Source organism: Lipotes vexillifer, unplaced genomic scaffold (assembly GCF_000442215.2).
Source record: "Lipotes vexillifer unplaced genomic scaffold, Lipotes_vexillifer_v1.1 scaffold86, whole genome shotgun sequence".
In the NCBI taxonomy this organism is placed as follows: domain Eukaryota; kingdom Metazoa; phylum Chordata; class Mammalia; order Artiodactyla; family Lipotidae; genus Lipotes; species Lipotes vexillifer.
This window is the reverse complement of record NW_006785406.1, coordinates 1,749,361-1,767,906: the sequence shown is the minus strand read 5'-3', so window position 1 is coordinate 1,767,906 and position 18,546 is coordinate 1,749,361. Positions and strand designations below refer to the sequence as shown.

Genomic DNA, 18,546 nt, shown 5'->3' with positions numbered 1-18,546 from the left:
GAGGGCAGGGGAAAGAATTCTTCAATGAAAGAGGAAGATTTTTTTTTAAGCTATACTATAATATTTACGTCTAGTGAAACCTTACAGATTTCACTAATTGAGGGGGAAACCTGTCTGAATTACTAGAAAGTACAAATTAAAATTTTAATGTTTTTTAAAAAACTATTAATTTCAAGATTAAAGAGTAAAACTATTGTCAGAGTATTGCCAGGTGTGAACTTTAGCTGGATCTATCTTTATAATGTGGTAAAGATCATTCATAGTTGTTAAAAAATGATTAAAGAAGACAATTTAGGTGATCAAACAGACTTTATTTAACACTTCATGAAGTAGAATCTCCTTTTGGAGAGCGGCAAAATGGAGTGGAAGGCAAGAAGCTTTTATAGGATAAAGAATAAAGAAAAAGAAAGAGGCAAATATCTGATTGGCTGGGGCGCCATAGTCAACTTTGTTTGGGGTGAGAAGGCCCACAGTTGGCTTGACATTTGGGGATTAGCTGACTGAATATACAACATTTTTGGTCAAGTGGACCATTTACAGGGACACATAAGTTATCCAAGTTTTGGTTTGGTGACATGGCAGAAGCAGCTCCATCTTGAGCCTAGAAGTTTATTTCAACATAGTTAATACATTATTGGTATGCAAAACGGAGGTTGCTAAAATGCTTTAAAATGCTTTTAAAAAGATAGTTTCTAAATAGCTTAAGCATGTACTGTGTACAGCACACAGTTGGGGATAAATATAAATCAGACATCATAAGCTTTGTGGAGCTCACAGTCTAGTAGGAGAGATGAGCTATTTACTGTGATGCAAAGTAGAAAGAGTGGATTCCATGAGAGAGATAAGTGAAGTGCTGCAGAGTTCAGAGGATGGAGAGAGAGATCCCAGCTTGTGGAATTCAAGGAAGTTTCTCTGGAGGAAGTAGCATTTGGATATGGATACCCTACTCTTATCCAATTAATTTACTTAAGGTCCTAAATGTTGGTGTTATTACAGTGTTAATGATACTAAGGGTAGAGGTTTATTTCTCACATTGGCTTAGACCATTTCCATACTGTTCCAAGACATCAAAATGTACCTTAATCTTCTCCATCTATCTTAGAAATATAAGCCTTTGGTCCTAGGAGAATCCAGTAAGGGAGGCTAGATGGATAGATCATAAATCCATTGTTTCTCTCAAACCCAGGCTCTCTGGTAGTCTAATCTTGATGATCAATGGCAAACGAAATGGGCTTAACAGAACTCGCCTTCCAAGAGAGTATAAAGGGAAATATCAGGCTGCTGTGCTTATATTATTTCAAATTCCAAGTTAGTAGAATTCACACTAATAAAGTAAAGGGTTAAATGGGTGGGACCCATCTCCCATCATTTTTCTGCAGTTTTTAAGTCAGACTTTAAGCAGACATTCTATCTCACAACCTAATTCATACCTTATCTTCTCTTTTACCACTTCAGACTCCAAAATTGTAATCTCCAGCTCCCAAACATACCCCTATTAAAAATGAAATATTAAAATAAGCACATACAGAGAGATGTATGAATTCCTCTCAAGTTTCTTTGCCTGAGGCACTATCCTCTATTGGCCTTTATTTAGCAAATGGTAGCGTTAAATAAGTATTTATTGAATGAATAAACAAAAAAGTGAATGAATAATCAAATGAAGGGATATTTGCTTGTCTGCTTTGCCCCCTTCTCAAATGGAAACTCTGCCCTCTTGCCTGAAGGCCATCTCTTTCCCAGCCCTTGGCTTCTCAAGGGTGCATGCAAAAGGACCTGACATAATGTTCCCTTCTAGGACTTGAGGGTGGTGCCTCAGCAAGACTCAAATATCTCACCCAGACCTCTGGCCTCTTAATTCCTCTAGCTTTTAACACCTAAAAACCTATGGTGTTCTGGGGAAAATCCCATCACCTTCCCTGGCAAGAGGGGAGAACCCCATTAAAAGTGTAGATCATTTTACATTATCACAGGATGGAAATTTCTTGATTATAGACTGTAGGCATTTTGAGGAGAGGGTGCTCCCTTATTAACCATTGCACCCTCAAGCCCTATTGTAGTACCTCCATATGCAAGCTGTTTGTTTAAATCCTGAAAATTCCTTTTCCCCATTCTCAGAAGTCCCATCTTCATCCCCATGGATTTAGGTTGGAAAAGAACTTTTCTGGACACTTAATTTCAGTACAATTGTTTGTTTTTGTTTATTTGTTTTTGGATGCCCAAGAGGGTCAGAGAAATCTTTTAAGGTGGGAAGGATTTACACTTATTACTAGCACTCACTTTGTTTTTTCTGACCCTGATCAGGAATATGTGTCTTAGATACCATTCCAGGGGCAATAGTGGGCCTTCCTAGGTTAATGATCTAACATTACAGGTTTTTTCAAAGTTTATATATTATATTCTATAATTTCATATATATATTTAAATGCAGAATAATTATATAAATAAATAAAATTGTATCAAAGCACACTTTTGGAACCTTATTAAAAGTTTCTTCTGGAGCATTTCTCTTTTTACTTTCTAGGTTTGTATCCATGCCTTCATTAAGATGAACCAGCCATGTCATTGAGGGAAAATGTTTCTTCTCCCCCAGCTTTATAGGTGCTGACGGTTTCTTGAGTTCAGTGCTGGGGATGTTTGACTAGAAATCAAAACACTCAAATAGGAAACGATTCTCCCTTCTACTTCATTAACCACCATGTAGATTAATAAAAGTAAAAAGGGATCTGGCCAGGGGCAAATATAAATTTGCAGAATGAGTTCAACCAGTGTTTCCACTCCACCTTTAATGTCTTCTGAGATCAGGTCCTTTTGCATCTCCATCCATTCTAATTAATCAACGTCACTTATCTCAGATATGTCCCCACCTGTATTCAAAAGAATATGGTAGATATGTATGTACTAATGTAGAAAAATGGTCAAGATAAATAGATAAAAATATAAATTGCAAAACAGATGTACCAATGTGATCCCTTTTTGTTATTAATATGTCTGTGTACACAAAAAAATGGGGTAAATATGCTCCCAATTATGCATGTTCCTCTAGAAATAAAATGCGAGACCCAGATATCCAGGTACTTCTGCTAAGTATAGCCCCCCCTACAGCCTCCAGAACAGGAGCGAAAAGGAGCTCCCAGAGCTCAGATTGCTCCTGGTAAGCAGTCCTCGGTTCCCCTCACCATTTCTGCCTTCAGACCATCAGGACTAATCTGATATGCCCTTCATCCCTGTTTACATTAGTCACCACGGAAGTCTAGGAATCCAGATCGTCACTTTCCTCCTCACCCTACTCTTGTACATCCCCTTTTCTGAGTCCAGCCCTGAAATCCTTTCACCATGCCCTCTTGATCATCCACTGGCAAAATGTCCTAGGTCATCAAACTCTTTTCTAAACATTCCCTTTACCTTCTTGTTCTAACTGAAACCCATTTCTCCCTAAGAGTACTATAGCCATGTGAAATGATGGCACTTTTCTTTCCCACTCCACCCCCTGTCTCACTGGATCTAGAGGGAGCAGTAAATGTTCTTACATTTCATTGCAGCTTCCAGGCTATTCTTTTTCCCACCTCTCTGAAACTACCCTTCCCCAACTTTGAGCTAATGTCATCAGACTTGCCACCCACTACCCCTCCTTGATTTTAGTCATCTACCACCCCCAGGTCCCTTGCCTTATTTCTTGAAAATTTTAACTCCTGGCTGTATGACACTTTCCAGTACTAGCTAACATTCTTGTGAGTTTTCAGTAGATGAGGCATTCAATACATGGGCTTCTTAGTTCTTTGATCTCTCCTCCAGTGAGCTTGTCCTCTGCCCTTCTTTAGCTACTCATTCTCTGGTCCTTTGTGTATGTCAGTGGCTTTAAAAGTATGGTTCCCAACTAACAGCATTAGCATCACCTGGGAGCTGGGTAGAAATGCATATTCTCAGGCCCCAGCCCAGGCCTAGTAAATTAAAACTCTGAGGGTGAGGCCCAGCAACCTGTGCTTTAACAAGCCCTTTAGGTGATTCTCACACATGATCTTGTTTGAGAACCACTGTCATAGTTCATCATTAAAATCACTCTCTGAATATACTCTGTTTCCATGCCTTGCCTTCATTTTGTGGTACTCATCTGGGAAAACTCTAATTCATGTTAAATGTGTTTCTGTCTACTCTGGGCTTTTATTTGTGCAGCTGACCTTGGCTGGAGAATATCACACAACCATACTGAGTGGTCTTGCGTTAAATTTATGACTGCCAACATACAGTGCGCCTTTAGCACTCTGGCAGTCCTACTACGTTTCCCTACTCCCTCACTTTCCCACTCTGCAAATGACTCTTTCGTAGTTTCTTCTCTGTCCTCTAACATCTCCTCTTCCATCCTTGCCCTCAGCGAATTACTTTGGTTCCTATTTTACTGAGAAAACTGAAGCAATACGAGGAGACCTGTAGCCACCCACCTAGCCATATCAGTACCTATATACTTTCCCTTCCCTTCTGTTGCTGTGCATATACAGTCCAGGCACCTTTCTAAGGCCATCCTCTATACTTGTGCCCTAGATCCCCTCCTCTCCCATCAACCCAGGGACACTCCTCCAGTGATTGACCCTTTTCTCCCCTGCAGTCATCAGTTTTTTCCCTTTGATCATTCTGTCAGCATATAAACGTGCAACAATTCTGCCCTCTTTAAAACCAGGCATCCAAAAGGCACTTTGACATCCAAGAGACACAGTTCCATCAGCTGTTATATTTGCAACATAATGCTCAGCCCTAGGGTCCTTGACCATCAATTCTAGCCTTCTCTCTTTTTTTTTTTTTAACATCTTTATTGGTGTATAATTGCTTTACAGTGGTGTGTTAGTTTCTGCTTTATAACAAAGTGAATCAGCTATACATACATCCTCATATCTCCTCCCTCTTGCGTCTCCCTCCCACCCTCCCTATCCACCCCTCTAGGTGGTCACAAAGCACTGAGCTGTGCTATTTGGCTGCTTCTCACTAGCTAGCTATTTTACATTTGGTAGTATATATATGTCCATGCCACTCTCTCACTTCGTCCCAGCTTACCCTTCCCCCTCCCCATGTCCTCAAGTCCATTCTCTATGTCTGTGTCTTTATTCCTGTCCTGCTCCTACGTTCTTCATAACCTTTTTTTTTTTAGATTCAGATTCCATATGTATGTGTCAGCATACAGTATTTGTTTTTCTCTTTCTGACTTCACTCTGTATGACAGACTCTAGGTCCATCCACTTCACTACAAATAACTCAATTTCATTTCTTTATATGGCTGAGTAGTATTCCATTGTATATATGTGGCACATCATCCATTCATCTGTTGATGGACACTTAGGTTGCTTCCATGTCCGGGCTATTGTAAATAGAGCTGCATGAACATTGTGGTACGTGACTTTTTTTTTTCTTTTCCTATGTTCTCCTCTAAGAGTTTTATACTGTCCAGTCTTACATTTAGGTCTCTAATCCATTTTGAGTTTATTTTTGTGTATGGTGTTAGGGAGTGTTCTAATTTCATTCTCTTACACGTAGCTTTCCAGTTTTCCCAGCACCGCTTATAGAAGAGACTGTCTTTTCTCTATTGTATATTCTTGCCTTCTTTGTCATAGATTAGTCGGCCACAGGTGCATGGGTTTATCTATGGGCGTTCTATCCTGTTCCATTGATCTATATTTCTGTTTTTGTGCCAGCACCATACTATCTTGATTACTGTAGCTTTGTAGTATAGTCTGAAGTCAGGGAGTCTGATTCCTCCAGCTGCATTTTTTTCCCTCAAGACTGCTTTGGCTGTTCAGGGTCTTTTGTGTCTCCATAGAAATTTTAAGATTTTTTTGTTCTAGTTCTGTAAAAAATGACATTGGTAATTTGATAGGGATTGCACTGAATCTGTAGATGGCTTTGGGTAGTATAGTCATTTCACAATATTGATTCTTCCAATCCAAGAACATGATATATCTCTCCATCTGTTGGTATCATCTTTAATTTCTTGGATCAGTGTCTTATAGTTTTCTGCATACAGGTCTTTTGTCTCCCTAGGTAGGTTTATTCCTAGGTATTTTATTCTTTTTGTTGCAGTGGTAAATGGGAGTGTTTCCTTAATTTCTCTTTAAGATTGTTCATGATTAGTGTATAGGAAAGCAAGAGATTTCTATGCATTAATTTTGTATCCTTCAACTTTACCAAATTTCATTGATTAGCTCTAGTAGTTTTCTGGTAGCATCTTTAGGCTTCTCTATGTATAGTATCATATCATCAGCAAACAGTGACAGTTTTACTTCTTCTGTTCCAATTTGTATTCCTTTAATTTCTTTTTCTTCTCTGATTGCCGTGGCTAGGACTTGCAAAACTATGTTGAAGAATAGTGGCGAGAGTGGACATCCTTGTCTTTTTCCCGATTTTAGAAGAAATGCTTTCAGTTTTTCACCATTGAGAATGATGTTTGCTATGGGTTTGTCATATATGGCCTTTATTATGTTGAGGTAGGTTCCCTCTATGCCCACTTTCTGGAGAGTTTTTTATCATAAATTGGTGTTGAATTTTGTCAAAAGCTTTTTCTGCATCTATTGAGATGGTCTTATGGTTTTTCTTCTTCAATTTGTTAATATGGTGTATCACATTGATTTTGCAGATATTGAAGAATCCTTGCATCCTTGGGGTAAATCCCACTTGATCATGGTGTATGATCCTTATAATGCATTGTTGGATTCTGTTTGCGAGTATTTTGTTGAGGATTTTTGCATCTGTGTTCATCAGTGATATTGGACTGTAATTTTCTTTTTTTGTAGTATCTTTGTCTGGTTTTGGTATCAGGGTGATGGTGGCCTTGTAGAATGAGTTTGGGAGTGTTCCTTCCTCTGCAATTTTTTGGTAGAGTTTGAGAAGGATGGGTGTTAGCTCTTCTTTAAATGGTTGATAGAATTCACCTGTGAAGCCATCTGGTCCTGGACTTTTGTTTGTTGGAAGATTTTTAATCACAGTTTCAATTTCAGTGCTTGTGATTGGTCAGTTCCTATTTTCTGTTTCTTCCTGGTTCAGTCTTGGAAGGTTATATACATTTCTAAGAATTTGTCCATTTCGTCCAGGTTGTCCATTTTATTGGCATAGAGTTGCTTGTAGTAGTCTCTTAGGATGCTTTGTATTTCTGCGGTGTCTGTTGTAACTTCTCCTTTTTCATTTCTGATTTTCTTGATTTGAGTTCTCTCGCTCTTGATGAGTCTGGCTAATGGCTTCTCAATTTTGTTTATCTTCTCAAAGAACCAGCTTTTAGTTTTATTTATTTTTACATCTTTATTGGAGCATAATTGCTTTACAGTCATGTGTTAGTTTCTGCTTTATAACAAAGTGAATCAGTTATACATATACATATGTTCCCACATCTCTTCCCTCCCCAGCTTTTAGTTTTATTGATCTTTGCTATTGTTTTCTTTGTTCTATTTCATTTATTTTTGCTCTGATCTTTATGATTTCTTTCCTTCTGATAACTTTGGGTTTTGTTTGTTCTTCTTTCTCTACTTCCTTTAGGTGTGACGTTACATTGTTTATTTGAGATTTTTCTTGTTTCTTGAGGTAGGATTGTATTGCTATAAACTTCCCTCTTAGAACTGCTTTTGCTGCATCCCATAGGTTTTGGATCATCGTGTTTTCATTGTCATTTGTCTCTAAGTATTTTTTGACTTCCTCTTCGATTTCTTCAGTGATCTCTTGGTTATTTAGTAACGTATTGTTTAGCCTCCATGTGTTTGTGTTTTTTATGTTTTTTTCCCTGTAACTGATTTCTAATCACATAGCATCATAGTCAGGAAAGATACTTGATATGATTTCAGTTTTCTTAAATTTACTGATGCTTGATTTGTGACCCAAGATGTGATCTATCCTGGAGAATGTTCCGTGCACACTTGAGGAGAAAGTGTAATATGCTATTTTTGGATCGAATGCCCTATAAATATCAATTAAATCTATCTGGTCTATTTTGTCATTTAAAGCTTGTGTTTCCTTATTAATTTTCTGTTTGGATGATCTGTCCATTGGTGTAAGTGAGGTGTTAAAGTCCCCCACTATTACTGTGTTACTGTCGATTTTCTCTTTTATAGCTGTTAGCAGTTGCCTTATGTATTGAGGTGCTCCTTTGTTTGGTGCATATATATTTATAATTGTTATATCTTCTTGGATTGATCCCTTGATCATTATGTGGTGTCCTTCCTTGTCTTTTGTAACATTCTTTATTTTAAAGTCAATTTTATCTGATATAAGTATGGCTACTCCAGCTTTCTTTTGATTTCCATTTGCATGGCATATCTTTTTCCATCCCCTCACTTTCAGTCTGTATGTGTCGCTAAGTCTGAAGTGGGTCTCTTGTAGACAGCATATATATGGATCTTGTTTTTGTATCCATTCAGCGCACCTGTGTCTTTTGGTTGGAGCATTTAATCCATTCCCGTTTAAGATAATTATCAATATGTATGTTCTGTTACCATTTTCTTAATTGTTATGGGTTTGTTTTTGTAGGTCCTTTTCTTCTCTTGTGTTTCCCACTTAGAGAAATTCCTTTAGCATTTGTTGTAGAGCTGGTTTGGTGGTGCTGAATTCTGTTAGCTTTTGCTTGTCTAAAGCTTTGATTTCTCCATTAAATCTGAATGAGATCCTTGCCTGGTACAGTATCTTGGTTGTAGGTTCTTCCCTTCCATCTCTTTAAATACATCGTGCCACTCCCTTCTGGCTTGTAGAGTTTCTGCTGAGAAATCAGCTGTTAACCTTCTGGGAGTTCCCTTGTATGTTATTTTTCCCTTGTTGCTTTTAATAATTTTTCTTTGTCTTTAATTTTTGTCAGTTTCATTACTGTGTGTCTTGGCATGTTTCTCCTTGGGTTCATCCTGCCTGGACTCTCTGCACTCCCTGGACTTGGGTGGCTATTTCCTTTCCCATGTTAGGGAAGTTTTCAACTGTAATCTCTTCAGATATTTTCTCTGGTCCTTTCACTCTCTCTTCTCCTGCTGGACCCCTATAATGTGAATGTTAGTTCATTTAATGTTGTCCCAGAGGTCTCTTAGGCTGTCTTCATTTCTTTTCATTCTTTTTTCTTTATTCTGTTCCATGGCAGTGAATTCCACCATTCTGTCTTCCAGGTCAGTTATCCGTTCTTCTGCCTCAGTTATTCTGCTATTGATTCCTTCTAGTGTAGTTTTCATTTCAGTTATTGTATTGTTCATCTCTGTTTGTTTGTTCTTTAATACTTCTAGGTGTTTGTCCTTTAAGTCTTCTAGGTCTTTGTTAAACATTTCTTGCATCCGCACGATCTTTGCCTCCATTCTTTTTCCAAGGTCCTGTATCATCTTCACTATCATTATTCTGAATTCTTTTTCTGGAAGGTTGCCTATCTCCACTTTATTCAGTTGTTTTTCTGGGGTTTTATCTTTTTCCTTCATCTGGTACATAGCCCTCTGCCTTTTCATCTTGTCTGTCTTTCTGTGAATATGGGTTTTGTTCCACAGGCTGCAGGATTGTAGTTCTTCTTGCTTCTTACCTCACTTTTTGAATTATGGTTTTCTCAGGGTATATGCCCAGTAGTGGGATTGCTGAGTTGTATGGTAGTTCTATTGTTAGTTTTTTAAGGAACCTCCATACTGTTCTCCATAGTGGCTGTATCAATTTACATTCCCACCAACAGTGCAGGAGGGTTCCCTTTTCTCTACACTCTCTCCAGCATTTATTTTTTGTAGATTTTTTGATGATGGCTACTCTGACTGTTGTGAGGTGATACCTCATTGTAGTTTTGATGTGCATTTCTGTAACGATAAGTGACGTTGAGCATTCTTTCATGTGTTTTTTGGCAATCTGTATATCTTCTTTGGCAAAATGTCTATTTAGGTCTTCTGCCCATTTTTGGATTGGGTTGTTTGTTTTCTTCTATTTAGCTGCCTGAGCTGCTTGTAAATTTTGGAGATTAATCCTTTGTCAGTTGCTTTATTTGCAAATACTTTCTCCCATTCTGAGGGTTGTCTTTTCATCTTGCTTATTGTTTCCTTTGCTGTGCAAAAGCTTTGAAGTTTCATTAGGTCCCATTTGTTTATTTTTTTATTTCCATTTCTCTAGGAGGTGGGTTAGAAAGGATCTTGCTGTGATATATGTCCTAGAGTGTTCTGCCTATGTTTTCCTCTAAGCGTTTTATAGTGTCTGACCTTACATTTAGGTCTTTAATCCATTTTGAGTTTATTTTTGTGTATGGTGTTAGGGCGTGTTCTAATTTCATTCTTTTACATGTAGCTGTCCAGTTTTCCCAACACCACTTATTGAAGAGGCTGTCTTTACTCCATTGTATATTCTTGCCTCCTTTATCAAAATTAAGGTAACCATATGTGCATGGGTTTATCTCTGAGATTTCTGTCCTGTTCCATTGATCTGTATTTCTGTTTTTGTGTCAGTACCATACTGTCTTGATTACTGTAGCTTTGTAGTATAGTCTGAAGTCAGGGAGCCTGATTCCTCAAGCTCCATTTTTTGTTCTTAAGATTGCTTTGCCTATTTGGGGTCTTTTGTGTTTCCATACAAATTGTGAAATTTTTTGTTCTAGTTCTGTGAAAAATGCCATTGGTAGTTTGATAGGGATTGCACTGAATCTGTAGATGGCTTTGGATAGTATAGTCATTTTCACAATATTGATTCTTCCAATCCAGGAACATGGTATATCTCTCCATCTGTCTGTGTCATCTTTGATTTCTATCATCAGCGTCTTATAGTTTTCTGCGTACAGGTTTTTTTACCTCCTTAGGGTGGTTTATTTCTAGGTATTTTATTCTTTTTGTTGCAGTGGTAAATGGGAGTGTTTCCTTAATTTCTGTTTCAGATTTTTCAACATTAGTGTATAGGAATGCAAGAGATTTCTGTGCATTAATTTTGTATCCTGCTACTTACGAAATTCATTGATTAGCTCTAGTAGTTTTCTGGTAGCATCTTTAGGATTCTCTATGTATATCATGTCATCTGCAAACAGTGACAGCTTTGCTCTTCTTTTCCAATTTGGATTTCTTTTATTTCTTTTTCTTCTCTGATTGCTGTGTCTAATACTTCCAAAACTGTTGAATAATAGTGGTGAGAGTGGGCATCCTTGTCTTGTTCCTGATCTTAGTGGAAATGGTTTCCATTTTTCACCATTGACAGCAATGTTGGCTGTGGGTTTGTCATATATTAGCCTTCTTTTTTGACATCTCTTAATTCAGCCCTCACCCAAAATTCCTGAGCCATCACACACATGTAAACTGCCAACAAAGACATTGGGGCAATTGATTTTGTAGTAGTGTCACCATGCATTCATTGATATTCAACATGGCACTGTCGGTAGATTGGAAACCCTCTATTCCTTCTAACTTGAGTTGTCTAACATGTTTATAGGCCAAAATTGAATTCTTGTGCTCTATAATGAGCAGTCTCTACTTGAAGTAATTACTGAAGGAAGAAGAAAGGCAGACTAAGAAGTACAGAACTCTATGAAGCAGAAATTCCAGTGATCCAATAATTATAATATGTAATAATTTTAGGTTCTTAATTATCTCTGCCTGCCCCAGATCCTAGAAGAGCATCTACCCGTAAGTATTAGGAACACTGAGAGGTAAAAATATTAGATTTATGGGTTCTTTTTCCTATGGAATGTGTTCCTGTCATTTGGAGGAGTTGAAGCAAGACACAAAAATGATTAATTAGATGTCCTCCTGTTTTGCTACAACCAATGAAGTTAAGGCTAGAGGAGCAAAGAACCTATGGATCGCCACCAACATCAACCACCAGGCTCCTTCCCCCACTCCAGTGTTGCATTACTAAAAGTAAAATAACATTTGTAACACAAAGCAAGCTACTAATAAGACAATGAGAAAACACCAAGTTGGAGCATAAAGGAGGATATAAAAATTTAGTATTAAGAGTAATTAGCTTATAATCAATTTCCTCTATTAAAGCTTATTTACAATGATATTTTAAACAAAGTCTATGATTCCAAGTTATTTTTAGCTTTTTTAACTGTTCTGCCAGTTAGAGCCAAGATGAGAAAGGCTTTTTTAAGTTGAGATATAATAGTAGAAAATTCACCCTTTTTAAAGTGCCTAATTCAGAATCACTATATTGCATACCCATTACTTATATAATATTGTAATCAACTGTACCTCAGTTAAAAAATATATATGCCCTATAGCGTTCATTGTATCACTTTATGTTTCTACATCAATAAAATACAATCACACACACAAAAAGTGCATAATTCAGTAGGTTTTAGTATATTCAACAAGATTTTGTAACCGTCCGCACCAATTCCAGGACGCTTTCATCATCCCACAAAAATATCTGTATTCATTAGAAGTCATTCCCCATTCCCCCCTCCCTCCAACCCCTGGCAATCACTAATCTTTCTTCTGTCTCCATAGATTTGCCTGTTCTGGACATTTCATGTAAACAGAATCATACAATATGTGGTCTTTTGTGTCTGGCTTCTTTCACTTAGCATAATGCTTTAAAGATTTATCATGTAGCATGTATCAGTACTTCATTCCTTTTTATGGTTAAATAATATCCCATTGTATGAATATACCACATTTTGTTTATCCATTAATCAACTGATGGACATTTCAGTTGTTTCCACTTTTTGGCTACTGTGAATAACACTGCTGTGAACATTCATGTACAAATTTTTGTGTAGACAGAAAAAGGCTTTTGATTTAGCTTTTTTTTAAAAAAAACAGCCAGCTTCCTTTTTAAAATCAGAAGTACCCTCTTGATGTAGCAGAACTTCCTCTTTCATACGTAACTTTTTTTTCCCTGTAGCATCTTATGAGCAAAATCTTCTGATGTCACTTCAGAGTGACTCTCATGTCTTTCTGGACCTGATTCTTCTCACCTCAACACAGGTCCTCACAGCTGAGCTGATTTCCCAGGCTTGCTATGCTACATGTTTCTGTCACTCACTCAGATGTTCGCAGTTTTGCTGCCTTGTTTATCCCAACAGGTCTTCTTAACTCTGTGGTCTTGATCAGTGCTATTATCTCAGTCTCCAAAGTCATTGTCACCTGAGGCTGGTATGACTTTACATGTTCGTTTATAAAATAAAGGCTGGACTTATTTTAGGACAACACATTGCATATATCAATACAACATTAACTGTTTAGCAGTTTTATACAAGTCAAAATAAGTGATTCATGTCTTCAGCAAATGTTCAGAATTTTCTCTATCCTGTGTAATCAACCCATTTTTTCCTTAAAACATCCCATAGAGCTGATGCTTTCCGAAGAGAGTGAATTAATATTGTATATCACCACTGTCTTCATTTTCAGAGGGGGAAGGGCAAAGAGTTATGAGAGGATTTGGAAAGCTCTAGAAAATCCATTCTGAGTTCCAAACTAAACTTCAAAGACTGAATCCTACAAAAACAATATGTTGGGTGTCACGCACAGTTTTATCCTTCTATCTCCTTCCCACTGTCACCTTCCTTTAGGGTATAGGCTCTTTCTGGACTCACGCCTCAGTTTTGTAGGTCATTTCAGGACATGATAAGGGAATATCTTTTCTTGCTTGATATATTGGAGGCTATCCTTAAAACAGTTCTATAGTTTTTAGTCATTTCAGAGAGGCCAGTCTCTCTTGTATGTACCCCTGCCAGGGAACCTGTAAAACCCTGTAACCCAGGAATCCACCACTGAGCTGGTTCTCTTTGAGAAAGGTTATCCTCCTTGCTCAAGCATGTTTGCTCTGGGGGAACAGATACGGAATGGTAACACAGGAAAGGAACCCCAGTCAAGGCAGCTGGATCTTAAGGTAGCAACTGATAATATCCCAGTCATTCCCACAGCAAGAGAGCACCAGTCTTTTCCATGCTCTAGTCAAGCTGTCTTAACACAGTTGCCCTGAAGACCAGGTTGGGCCCACGGTCCAGACAGGACATCCTCTGTCTGCAGGCAATGTATGTGCATGAATGATCTGCAGGCCAAACAAAGATGCAGGTTGCTGTGCAGGAACCACCTACTATTGGCTAGCTGTCTTGTTAGGATGGACTTCATGTATGCTGCAGAGGGCAGGAGAGAATATCGCATGGTTTATTCCAGAAGGACATTGGGAAGACCCTTACAATAGACTCTTTCCATTATAACTGACAAACTTTCCATCTTTGCAAATTGAATTTATAAACTGTATGTTTATAGTTTTCTATGCTTCCTCATTCTGTTTAGTTCGTCCCTGGAAAACCTCTCACCTAGAAACAGCTTTTCCCTTCCAGCCCCCAGCCCCAAGGGTTGTACCACTTTCTCTGTGACTAAAGTAAAGAGAGAAGAGAGTAGATCATAGGCCGTGTTTGTGTCAATAGTGAAATTCCTTGTTTGATCTTTTTCCAGTAAAGAAGAGGTCACTCTAAAAACCATGTTCTTTGCTGCTATGTTTCAGTTATCATATACTTCTTGAAACTAACTCACATTCTCAGACTCTTTCTTGAACCAAGCAGGTATACTTCCATACAGACACAAGTAAATATGTAAAAAGCAAATAAAAAAACTTCATAATTGTCTTTCTCCATCAATAACTCATTGCCACAGACCAGTTCTTTCCTAACCCCCTTTAGGGGACCTGGCCTTTCTCCCTGTGAAGTTTTTGGAAAGCCATTGGATAAATAAAAACTTAGAGCTTATTTCACCATCAAAAGACATGGAGAAATGTTTTCTTCCTGCTTAAGAGAGGTAGCAGGACAGCCTCTTAACCACTGTTCTGACTTTGAAACTCCAGAGATTTATAAGAAGTAAATGAAAGTATTTGCTGTCCTTTGCTCTAAACCAACATTGTGCTAGGTGCAATGAAGAAAAAAAGGGATCACTTCTTATCTTCTTCATATCCTCAGCACCCAGCAAAGTAACTGCACATAATAAGTGTCAGAAATATATTTGTTGAGTGATTGAATGACTTTACAATTGACCTTACCCTGAAAAGTTTAGACACTGTTGGAAAATATTGCCAGATTATAAAATATTGCAGTAGAAGCCCTTTTACCTGAACATGATTGGGATGGATAGTTACTCAGTAGGGAATTGTAAACTCTATCCATGTATTCTGTAAAATGTGTATCTTAAACATTTTATTTTAACTTGGAACGTTAATTATTCAGATCTTTTAGTGTAGAGCCAAGCCTTTTCTTTGGAAATGAGTGTCATAATTGGAAATTGAAGTTTCATGACATCTTTTTTTAGTAAATAACACTCAGTATATTTGTTAACTGATTTCCAGGAACTTAGGTCAGTAGTGAAGCAATTTGAATATAGTTACCTTCTAGATTTTTCTCTTTTATCTCACCGATAACTAATTTTACAGCAGAAAAATTTTAGTAGTTTTTTGCCTTTACAAAATATTCAACTTAGGGTTTTTCTCCCCAGTTTTAGAAATATCAACTCTTTTTTTCCACATTCATTTTTCATTAGTTTATGTAATTGAATTGAATTATCACTGTAAAAAGTACAACCAGTATAAACAGATGGGGACAAATACAACCAACTCTTAGTAAGCATAGAACTCAACTACTGAGATAAGAAACATGAGAGCATAACAGAAACTAAACTATTAGCCATGAACCAGTGTGTCCTGGGCATTGGTGGTTCTCTTATAGGTAAAATGGAGAGCATTGGTTCGTCCAGAGAATAAGTTAAGTGGAAGTCATTCAAGAAAGATTCTACAATATTTTATTAAGAGAATTGCAATAAGGGGGCTTAAATAGATAATCCTTCATGAAATAGGTAAAATTTGAGTTGAATTTCGAAGGATGGTTAAAGTGTGTATAATTTGAGGAGAAGGAGTATTCTCAGGAAGGGGATGAAAAGTCACACCCCTGAAGCCACGGATTGTTGTAGGAAGGGGAGAAATACAACTAAGGTGTAGCTAAATTGAAAAAGCATTAAATCACAAGTCTAAAAACCCAGCTGCATTCATAACAGACTTTTTTAATGTTTTAATTTGGAGGTAAATAATGAAGGAGGAATTAGAGCATTATAGACAAGAGTGCAGGGAAAGCCACCTAGCTCAAAGAGTTAACCTGAATGAGGGAAAATTGGGGAGACAAAGGAAAGGTCCAGGTTGAAGCATTAGACCAGTGGTTTCAATGTAATCCTCTTTCAATCATAGTATATATTGAGAGCTTTCAGGTAAGATTTTGTATGAGTGGAGAATTCTACAGCTTAAAAAGAAATTTGAAAACTACAGGTTTAGGCATATAAGCCCAATATACATGTTATAAAGTGTTACCAGAATGTCTTAAAATCAAGAAAAAAACTTAAGTTGTAGGAAACAATGGAAAACCAAAGAATTTAATTCCCAGTAAATTAGAGTTTCAGCAGAAGAGAATCGTAAAGCTGTTTTTGGTTTTGGGGTTTATTTGGTAATATTTGGTTTATATTTTCTAGAAGTAGAAAATCAGTATGGATTGAATAATATGGATGACTGAAAATAAATATTGAATTCTAAATATTAAACATGAGATAATACTTGAAGATTCATTGTAAATAACTATGAGGCAGCTATTCAATATATGATAAAATAATAGAATTTTTTTAAAATCTGAGATTTCTTGAAAGCTTAAGAAAAACGAGTCTCACAAATTCAAGATGTATTATGTCATTGCTATTTGATCATCTTTTTGTACCTTTATTATAACCAAATTTCATTCACTTCTGTGTATCTAAATCTGCTTTCTTTTGGCATTCCATCATTCCACTTTCTTAACCAATGCTTTGACAATAAATTTTCAAATGTATCCAGATTCAGAATCACTTCAAAAAAGTGTGCTTGATCATTAGATAGTCTTCTGCAAACTAACCAAAAAAAAAAAAAGATTTGATTTTAAAATCTGAGACTAACAAATCTCTTTGTATATTCCTGTTTGAGGATGATAGTGTTTTTCTCCATATTTTGACTGGTTATATCTAGAAGGTTTTAGACATCTGCTTCCCTTCAAATAAGAAATTTTTAAAATTATTCTTAAAATAATACTTTCAAATTTGAAGTACAGCATGTTCTTTTTTCATAAAATATTAAATAGCAAAATAAAAAATGCTCTACATGTTCTCTCCTAGCTTGAGGAGAAACTGTTTTATGTGGATTGACACCTCATGTACTCTGAGTTTAAGAAGTTAGCATTATCTGAGAAGTCACTATTTTTAGGTCCAGCTGTAATGTTTCTAACTTTGGTGCACAGAGTAGTGGGTGCTTCCTTTCCCAGAAGGCTCTGTATTCTCCACATGGGCAGGTCAGTTTGACATAAAGCTACCTACAAGGAGCAACAGGCCCATTGCAGCCCGTGTTTCTTACCTGAAAATTATGAGCAGGTCTTGGGAGCCACAGGCTGTATTTGGGAAGCAGCTGCATGTCAGTACAAGCATGGATTGTGGTCCCTGGAGGCTGGGAGAGCACAATGCTTGAACTTAATTTCTTTGGGAGATAAGAAGAAAAAAAATACCTTTCTACCTGACGAGATTGACAACTTATTAAGTCTGACTATCTTCAGAAGTGTGCTGGACAGTTTGATAAGTAAACATCCACTTTTCAAAAATGATGATCAAGGAAACATCTCTACGAAGGGACCCGGACTTAAGGGGAGAGTTAGCTTTCCTGGCAAGGGGCTGTGATTTTGTTCTCCCATCACGGTTTAAGAAGCGGCTGAAGTCATTTCAGCAGACACAGGTTTGAAACTTGGGTGTTTCTTTTAAAATATTTTTATTACTAATAAAACCACCCAGTGAACTAACTTACAAATAATTTTACAGCTCCCTTGATATTAGATCAAGGAATTAATCTGTGTCCTCTATTCAGCTATTTCCAGAAAGCTATTTGTAGAGAGATTCCAACAGGTTTAAAAATAGACCTTCTGGACCTGAAGTACAGTACTCACATTTTTCTCTTGTAGAGAGGGAATCCAGTTTTAGAGACAATTAAATACAACTTAACAAATGTTTTACAATTTAGAATTTTTCATAGAAATATCTTTGAGAAGTTAGAATTTCCATGTTAAAATCCTTGTTTGCACTTTGATTCAGTAGACTAAATTTGTATTAACATACATATATCTGTAATGAATCTTTTTTAAAAAAGAATATTGATCCTGATAGTCTTTTTTTTTTGAAAGAACTATTTTTATACATATAGGCAGTTGTGTGTGTGTGATATGCTGTGTGTAGGGAGCAAAGGATGGCAGTTACTCCTGGGTTGTGAAAGAATGTCTTCCCTCAGCTGTGAGGTTGAGTCATTTCTGCCTGCAGTGGCTGCTTGCAGAGATCGTGCTTATTTGCTTACAACTGTAGAGCCAGTGTCTCATCAAACAAGTTACCTAGCACTGAATACAATACAGATCAAGGGCCATATCAATGATGGACATCCAGAATCCAGCAAGAAACCATAGTTTTGTAGTTATTCTGACCTAAAGTAATTTCAAATTATTTGAGTGAATGATATGAAATTGCGTTTTTAAAAATAGGTCAAAAATGGTCAAATATTGGAAATGCTACAGTAACATAAGGGTACTGTTCAGAATGAATATCTAAATGATACTGTATAGGG

General features: G+C 37.0%; 1 protein-coding gene across 2 annotated transcripts in view; it reads left to right on the top strand.

The window, feature by feature from the left end:
- PPP2R3A (protein phosphatase 2 regulatory subunit B''alpha) overlaps window positions 1–18,546 on the top strand; it is a 164,785-nt gene that overhangs the window by 6,994 nt on the left and 139,245 nt on the right. The window contains exon 1 of one of the 2 annotated variants that reach the window (XM_007457543.1): window positions 17,251–17,673. The exons of the other annotated variant lie outside the window; for it this stretch is intronic. Coding sequence (XP_007457605.1) covers window positions 17,542–17,673 — 132 coding nt within the window. The 5' untranslated portion in view covers window positions 17,251–17,541. Of the gene's footprint in view, window positions 1–17,250; window positions 17,674–18,546 lie in introns of those variants that run through there. 2 annotated transcript variants of the gene reach the window in all.